Source organism: Hippoglossus hippoglossus, chromosome 18, assembly GCF_009819705.1.
Source record: "Hippoglossus hippoglossus isolate fHipHip1 chromosome 18, fHipHip1.pri, whole genome shotgun sequence".
In the NCBI taxonomy this organism is placed as follows: Eukaryota; Metazoa; Chordata; class Actinopteri; order Pleuronectiformes; family Pleuronectidae; genus Hippoglossus; species Hippoglossus hippoglossus.
This window is the reverse complement of record NC_047168.1, coordinates 15176533-15185599: the sequence shown is the minus strand read 5'-3', so window position 1 is coordinate 15185599 and position 9067 is coordinate 15176533. Positions and strand designations below refer to the sequence as shown.

General features: G+C 48.0%; 1 protein-coding gene across 1 annotated transcript; it reads right to left on the bottom strand.

Moving 5' to 3' along the window:
* Positions 1–64: 64 nt before the first annotated feature.
* Positions 65–6331, bottom strand: khnyn (KH and NYN domain containing). The gene is given in 12 exon segments (XM_034569316.1): positions 65–540; positions 691–792; positions 1172–1285; positions 1611–1707; positions 1896–2026; positions 2507–2741; positions 2744–3841; positions 3844–4240; positions 4822–4956; positions 6075–6143; positions 6146–6205; positions 6207–6331. Coding segments are annotated over 12 exon segments (2919 nt in total). The 5' UTR covers positions 6300–6331; the 3' UTR covers positions 65–152.
* Between the last annotated feature and the right edge of the window lie 2736 nt (positions 6332–9067).

The following is a 9067-nucleotide window of genomic DNA, read 5'->3' as shown; positions in this document are numbered from 1 at the left end:
CTTAAGGGAAAAATGGAAACTTGGGTTAAGAAAACTCGACATTAACACTCAAACTCCAGCTGACCCGGACAATCTCCTGCTGCTCCTTCGTATGTGGAAGACACAAAACAGGACACGTTCTGGAGTTCACGTCTAAAAAACGGGAAGGATTTCTAGTCCTGCTGCTCCAGGATCAGATCCGAGAGCACGTTGATGTCCGTCTCTGCCGAGTGCAGCTGCAGCACCAGCGTCACCACGTTGTCCTGAGCTGGGAACACCTGACCGAGCAGCTCCCTCAGGTCGGCCGTGTCCTCGGGACTCCTGTCCGCACGGAGCATCAGCCCGGAACCCGCGGCTCCGAGCTGCTTGTGCTGGTGTCCCGTGTCCTTCCCCTTGCCGGGCCCCTTCCCTTTCCCCCGGCCCCCTCTGCTCGCCGGATTCACGCCGCCGCCCGGCGTTCGGTCGCGGAAGTTCAGCACCTCTGTTTGGGATCGGGGGTGTTTGGTCGCAGGGAAAGTGGTCGCTACGCCGGCGAAAGTGTGGTTTCCTGGGTCGGGAGTCCTGAGAGGAGACAGAGCTTCCTTCAGAAACACGTTAACACATCATCAGTCTGGATCTGTTCTTCTCTGAAGGCACCGTGACGTGGGAAATCCAACAGTCTTTACATTAAACGTCTCTTTTCCTTTCGTGTGTGTGTGCACGTGTTGATACCTGTGCTCTGAGCGCAGAAAGTGGTCCAGGTGGGGCCCTCCTCTCCCCAGGGGGTCGTCCGGCACCATGAAGTGATCGCCCACAAACGTGTACTGAAGAAGTCTGGGGGGGAGGCAACATGAGATCACACCACTAGATTGAGCCTTGAAATAGTTTTCATCAGGGAGACTGAAAAACATCTAGTTTAGGTTTGTATTTACTTAACAAACATCGTTTTCACATTTGTAAAATTTCTGATCTGCCTGAAACACATTTAAAAACACAAATATATAACTAAAGGCTGACTTATGCTCAACATTAGATTCGTAAATAGAGATGGACGCTGTGTTCATTTGGTTGTTCTTCTGAAAGCTTACGTTTGAAGCTTTAGTTGCTGATTAATTTAGTGTCAATTAATCAACTAACATTTCCAAAATGTATAGAGGTGAAAGCAAAATGGCAGATGTTCGAGGTTCATATGAACACAATCCAGTCCAGTGACGACAAACCTCTTTTGATGATGTCCCTCCACACCGGCGTCTCGTCAGAGAGGTCTCTCAGGTTGTCGTTGGTTACGATCACGCCGTCCGTCTTCTGCGCGAGTTGCAGCATGAGTCTGTGGAAACGAGGGAGAAGACGAGAGAAATCAAAGAAAGAACCGGTGACACAGTATGTTGTTGTAAAGTGTTGTATTGAGTTTGGTGGATTTGTGAAAGCAGCAGCTCTTCTGGGTCAGGAAGCAGAGGATCATGGGTAATGGGTAAAAGTCACATTGTGTGTTGCTTTAATACATCAGTTGTATAAGTTGTGTCACGTTCACCAACACAAAGCTGTTTAACATTTAACAGTGTGTGCTTTGACACAGATTTCACAAGCCGCTGCTCGTGAACTTCCTGTTTGTTCACGTTCAGCTCAGCCACAAGCTTTTTAAAATCACGTACCTGTCGTCGTACGAGCTGATCCTCTTGCCCTGCACCTCTCGGGAGGGGGTGTAGGAGAGCAGGCCCAGCTTCTGCAGCTCCGTCAGATAGTGCTGCTCTGAGACGCACAACAAACAACACACACACACACACATGATCACATGTTCACAGCTCTGATTCGTTTCCAGCCCTGCACACGTGACTCACAATCAAACACAAAGCAGACACTGATTCTCCGACTGTAAGTAAATACGAAAGCTGCTAATATGAAGGTGATGAGACAACACGAGGAACAGGAAGTGTCACCTTTGATCCGGGGGTCGCTCTTCTGCCTCCACTGCGGCAGGAGGGCGCTGATGTGCCGGTGGCCTCGGTCCCAGAAGTGCTGCACGGCCAGAGCGATTCCTCGACAGGAGAAGAAGTGACTGAGCCCGTGACTGCTCAGAGAAAAACCCACGAGAACGACGCCATGTTTTCAAAAGGATTGGTTGGTTTGTAAGTGAGATTACACAAAAAACGTCAGGACGGATTCTCATGAAACGTAATGGGAGGATGTAATAAGTGTCAGGGAGTAACCCGGTGAACTTTGGTGTGGATCTGGATCCGAAGGCGGAACCAGGATCTGGATCTGGATGGTTAAGCGGCCTGATGTTTAGGATTTGGTGCAGCTTGATTGAATTTAACGGAGGTCTGTGCTCTACTGAGTGGTGTTCTAGTTAAATACTTTTTATATCTCAAAACAATCTGTGGTATATTTCCTAAAAGAACAAATAGTAAACCACACAACCTAAATCTTTAACCCATACAAACCCTATTAACGGATTTAGACCTGATGCGTCTATATATCTTTAAGAAGGTGGGGGGGGGGGGGGGTCCCTTTACAGCCGGATGATACATGTCAAGTTGTTTCAACCCACCTCATCGCCACGTTGCTCCCGTCAATGATGACCGTCCTCAGTTTTGCGTCTCCAGGCTGGTCTGTGAGCTGGAGGTCAAACATGGTCTGCAGTCCCTCTAGAAAACGCTGCTCGCCCGTCACCACCACGGAAGAAGCAGGCGTGAAGCCCCGCCTCTCCCGCGCTCTGGGTGGAGACGAGTGCTTCCTGGTGAAGACGGGGGCCTGAGGGGCTTGAAGGGCTGGTTTTACAGAGTGGAGGACTTGGGCTTTGGGTGTGAGACTTTGTCGTGGGCTGAATGATTTGGTTTCGAGGGGGTCGGAGGGGACCAGTAGATGGCTTTGTCAAAAAGTTTGTTGGTTTGTAGATTGGCGAGTGGAGAATCGAGAGATGTGGGATAAGTAGGCATGGGGGGGCCTTTGACCTCCGGCAGGATGACCGGGTGTCGAGCTTGTGACTCTGGAGGCTGGTGCTGCTTTGGCTGTGAGGTGTGTTGACTCTGCTGCGGTTTATTAATCCAAGGGAACAAATCTTGTTCTGCAACACGCAAATTTGGGATTTCCACTTCTACCCATCCTCCATCATCTGATCCTTCGTCCTCCTCCTCTTTCTCCAGCACCACATCATCCATCTCCCTGGGACCCTCGCTGAAGGCGTCCGTCTCCCTGACTCCCTCCCTCTGCAGCTCCAGGAGGAGCTGGTGGGTGGATCGATCAGGCAACATGTTGTAGAATTTAGCCACGTTCTGCTCGGTGTACCCACAGCTGGCCGCAGCTTTCTTCAACACTCCGAGGACAAAGTCTTCCTCGTGTCCTTCCTCCTTTTCCTCTGAACTCCGTCCCTCACAGTGTGTTGTGCCTCCTGTCGCCCCACTCGCTTCTCCAGCGCTGCTCATCACCGGATCTCGCCCTGCTGCCGTTTCCTCGTCTTCCCTGTGCTCCGTCTCGCAGGGTCGGTTCCTCTCGCTCTTATTCAGGGTAACGCCATCTTTATGTGTTGGGTCCGGGCCACCTTGAGGCATCTGCTCCCGGTCACTGCGATCCTGCTCCTGTTGCACCAGATCCAGGATCTGCGAGGCCTCCTTAGGTCCCGTTTTGGCTATGACTCGTTTCACGACGTCCTCCGTGTACCCCATGGCTGTGAAGAACTTCAAAAGAAGCCAAAACTCTTTGTTTCCCATTGACATCTGTCGCTCCTGTTGGTCCTCCTCCCCCAACCCGTCTTTCTCTTTGGTCCCTAACGTTTCCCTCTGCTCCGGCTGCTCCTCTTCTCCGACCTCCTGCGGAGAATGCGGTGGTCTTTCCTCAGCACCCTCTGCGCTTCCCCGGGCGCCTGCAGATGTGGAGTCTTTTCCGAAGCTGCACTCATCCCTTCAACCAACCGCTCAGGAGCGCTGAACGGCTCAAGGAGTGCGTACGTGATGTCCGAGGGTCTGTCCCTTCCATTCTCGTCTCCGCCTGTCCCTGACAAGTTTGTGCGTGATCCGAGCCCGGATTCTTTCACCAGATCCAGCAGGATTTCCTTCACTGAGCCTGGAAGCACCAGAAGGTCCAGGATGTGCCTGTCCTCCCACTGCTCAACCACAGCTTTGAAGGCCCGGCGTGAATCCAGGGACTCGTCCGAGCCTCTGTCCTCCGTCTCACAGCGTCTGGACTGTGTGCCCTCGTATCTCTCCACGAGGTCCATGATGAGGGAGTACGCTCGCACCACCGGCTCTGCCAGACCGGATATTAGCAGGAACCCTGGAGCGCCGACCTGGTTCGATGAGAGGGAAACAGAATTAGTCTTTCAGTGGCTGAGACATCAGGATCGACAGCTGACACTGACTTCCCTTTTTTTCTACAATGAAGATGTAAACACATTCATGAGGTATTTCCCAAGTGTTTGTAGTAACGAGCAGCAGCAAATACTGAAAAGGGAAGTTGCTGAAAATAAATTAAAAAAAATCCCTGAGCAAACATGAGAAAACATGTTCATAAAAAATTCCAATTTCTGTTTGACACAAGCAGCTGTTTCTTCATAAGGGCGATAACTGCTGACGTGACAGTGACATTGACTAATAATGTAATTTCTTGACATAATAACAGAAATATAATCCCAGAATATCACATTAATATCACTATTACTTCTGTCATGAGAGGCACAGGAAGCAGCAAGTGGCTGATGGGGGATAATTCATCAGAGTCAAATATATAGAAAAGATTAGAAATAAAGAGGAGGACATGAGGACGAAATCATTTGATCACCCCCTGGTGGCAGGATAGTTCATAAACTACTACCAGTACTCCCACTAATCACAGTAAGTAAATAAAAAGGGTAGGAACACACACACCCACCAGAATGTGTGCGGAGGTGCTTTTTATCAGGCAGTCCATGAACAGCCCTCTGGCTCCACAGAAGACGCAGTGAAGGACCCCGGGGTAGGACACCTCCTGCTGCTCCTCCTGGTTCACGACTCCTTTCACGAATAACTAGAAGAAGGAGGGGAAACAATTGTCACCATCATGGCTGAGCTGTTAAACATGGAAACAGTGAATCTTGTGAAGGAAAAGTATTAGTTTGTCATCGTCACAGTTCGTCGAATGATATCACAAAGACATGGTGGATGAATCTGAGCTAACTGATGATCGGTGGAGAAAATAAACCTGTCGTCCGACTCACGGAGCGAAGGAAACTGTAACGTTCACAACCACGGACCAGGTGCACACTTGTTTCTGGAGCGTTTGACCACATCACATGTTCTTCATTGGCAGATAAGCTGCAAAGTCAATCAAGTAACTCGAGAGAGAGACGCAAAACGAGCACAGAGATGCAAAGCAAACAGGAAGTGCACTTGGATTCAACTCGGTCAACTGTTGTGTTGTTGTTTGAGGCCTGACGTTGTTGAGCAGAGCCACAGCACTGGTGTGTGTGGTGTGTGTGTGGATCGGTGAACACAGTGTGTGTGTGTGGATCAGATAACAGAACTCGGTTTAACCATTTGCTGGAAAGTCAACAGAGGCTCTTTAATCAATTCATCTGAATGAGTCACTTCCCCCCCGAACCCTGCCTGGTCTCTCAGTGAACTGGAGACTTGCACCAGCAGCAGCACGACTTCACTGCACCTTTTACTAACCAGGGTTCAGAAACTAGGTCAAACATCAGAAGTGAAACTAGATCCACACGACTACAGAAATACAAGAAACGCCTCAATCACAGGCTGCTTACTTGGTTCTTAATTAAACAATAACATGCAGTATAGGCCATTAACCCTGCCTCCTCATGTTCGCAGATGGGACACGGGCCAGACTAAAGGGTCAACATACAAATACATTTAGGATGGTTTCTGTCATTTTGGGTGGTTTTCAGGCAAGTTTGGTTTTAATTTGTTATTTGATGATATAAAAACAGGGATGATTTACTGACACGTGATTGGGCCGAGCATGTTTAATGGCACCACGGCTTCACACCAGGATCACAGACTGGCTCCAAATGACGTCAAACCTCAAGATGGAATCCCCCCCCCCCCCCTTGTGCAGGATATTCTTTTGATCTGTTATGGTCTCAACCTGTGACTAATAATTGACAATGAAACACGAGACATTCTTACCTTGGCAGCTTTCACGTTGTGACTCGGCCCTCGGAGTTTGAGCCAAATCTGCCCAGTTGTTGCCGTGGGGCAAGGTCGTCTGCCCCGATCCCAAACGTCACCCTGAATATCCGCTCCACGGTGCGGTGCAAGCGACGTGAGCGACCCCCGCAGCATCCCCGCGCACGCAAACTCATCCTCCACCTCGGGGGGGCGTCCTCCTCCATCCGCTCTGTCAGCGTCCATCCCTCGTTCTTCTACCAGCGGCAGAGAGTGGAAACATACTGCGGAAAAAAACTGTAGGAAATGTTCTCACACTTTGGTGGTAAATATGGTAAAAAACATAAACTAATAATATATATATATTTCACTCATGTTTTTGAAACACCCCCCCCCCGACATTTAAAAAAAAAATGGCTGAAATTAAAAAACAAACAAAGTAAAGTAGGTTTCTTATGCTCAGTCAGGCTTTACTTTTTTTAAATGGCATACTATTATTATGGTATGTAATATATATATAATAGATTCATCTCGTGGAACCCATCACAAGATATATATATAGATATATATATATATATAACAAAATAAACAACGCAGAGATGATGTACATTATGTTTTAAATTTACCATCTGTATATTCGTGTTTATCTTTTAACTTAAGGTTATTTTTAATCAAATTTATGGTTAAATTGTAAACTATCCCGTCATAAGGGTTCGATAACATAAACAGTATCCATCAGCCCTGTGCTATTTACTGAAGTTTATATATTATTTAGTTTGATCTCAGAGCTTCACACTTTGTGGAAATGAGCCACAACAACAACACACAACAAACCAGTGGGTTCACAACGATCAGAGTTGCACACATGTTGGATCTTATAAGTATTCTTCAAACATAACGTGGTGGAATAAATCAGAAATGTAATAATTCGTGTCGAGATGTTTTAGGCTGTAACACTATCTCCACTGTGATCTGTGTGATTATAGAGGAAATAGAAACTAGTAGAATAAACACGGTGGAGAAACAGCACATCCGAGCAGGAAGTGCAGCACGGACACGGACACACACACACGGTTGTGTTGCCTCGCGATGATGAAAAGTGTCAAAACAACTTGTTTCTGTGTGTTTGTTCTTACGTCGAGGCTCGATCCGCTCGTCAACGTTTCTCTCCCAGCAGGACACGGGTCGATCCCAGCCTCAGTCTTCCGCGCTCACACGACGACAACAACACGGACACCGAGCGACGTCCGTCATCTCAGCCGACCGCCGCTGCACCGGAGGCGGCCAGGGGGGAACCGGAGTCACCGAGGCCCGCGGAGGGCGAGCAGGAGGCCGGCGGCGGAGGACCAGGACATCGGTGCTGCCGCGGCGCTGGAGGGAGAGAAGACAAAACCGAAACTAAACACGCACACGCAACACTCACACACACGCCACACTTAAACACGCACACGCACACTCACACAGAGTCAACACTCATAATAAACAATAACCATCCTACAAACTAAACGTATTTCAACATAAAAACATTCCGCCATGTTTTCTATTTTAATTTAACCATGAATTATCAGTGTAGATAATAAACATGATTATTATTCAGCTTTATTTTAAAAAGTGTTTTTTAAAAGTGACTGTGTCAAACAGGAGATGGGGGGGGGGGGATTTCCACTGACGTCACAAGGGGGTTTCTGTCTCTCTGTGTTTGACTCAGTGACACAGACTTAAAGACATAATGTCTAAAACACATCACATTTCTCCACCAGTAACACATATACAGCATTAAAGAGATTCTGAAATCACCGTGTGGATAGAAAAGAGAAATAAATATAATATATGATATAATAACATCTATTTGAAAGTCTCCCTGGGAGACGAGGAGCGAGTTTGTCTTTCCAACAGGAAGAGAAACGTTACCTCGCATTGGTGCAGGTGTACCTAATAAAGTGAACACTGCAGTATTGCTGCACACATTCACTGTCAATTATCACAGCGCAGAAGACACAGGGACACTTCGGGACTTAAAGTCACCGTCAGTCGTTACAAGCTCAGCCCTCTGCTGGCGAGATGTAGAACTTCATACGCTGCTCGAAACGTTTCTGTAAAAGTCAAGCAGGGGTCGAGAGTTTTAAAAAGGAGAGACAGAGAGAGAGAGAGAGAGAGACAGAGACAGATAGAGAGAGACAGAGAGACAGAGAGAGAGAGAGAGAGAGAGAGAGAGAGAGAGACAGAGAGACAGAGAGAGAGACAGAGACAGATAGAGAGAGACAGAGAGAGAGAGAGACAGACAGACAGAGACAGAGACAGACAGAGAGAGAGAGAGAGAGAGACAGAGAGAGAGAGAGAGAGAGAGAGACAGAGAGAGAGACAGAGACAGAGAGAGAGAGACAGAGAGAGAGAGAGACAGACAGACAGAGACAGAGACAGACAGAGAGAGAGACAGAGAGAGAGAGAGAGAGAGAGAGAGAGAGAGAGAGAGAGAGAGAGAGAGAGACAGAGAGAGAGAGAGAGAGAGAGAGAGACAGAGAGAGAGAGAGAGAGAGAGAGAGAGACAGAGAGAGAGAGAGAGAGAGAGAGAGAGAGACAGACAGACAGAGACAGAGACAGACAGAGAGAGAGAGAGAGAGACAGAGAGAGAGAGAGAGAGAGAGAGAGACAGACAGATAGAGAGACAGAGAGAGAGAGAGAGAGAGAGAGACAGAGAGAGAGAGAGAGAGAGAGAGAGAGAGAGAGAGAGAGAGACAGAGAGAGAGAGAGAGAGAGAGAGACAGAGAGACAGAGAGAGAGAGAGACAGACAGACAGACAGACAGACAGACAGACAGGCAGATTATTATTATAAAAAAAGAAGACATATCTACATACACAGCCATGAAATCATAAAAGAAAAATGCTGTTGTCACCACGGTGACCACACACACACACACACACACACACACACACCTCAGCCCTGAAGCAGAAGTGAAAGGGAATTTGATGGGATGGATCTGGGTCGTTCTCTCTCTCACTTCTGCTTTAATCT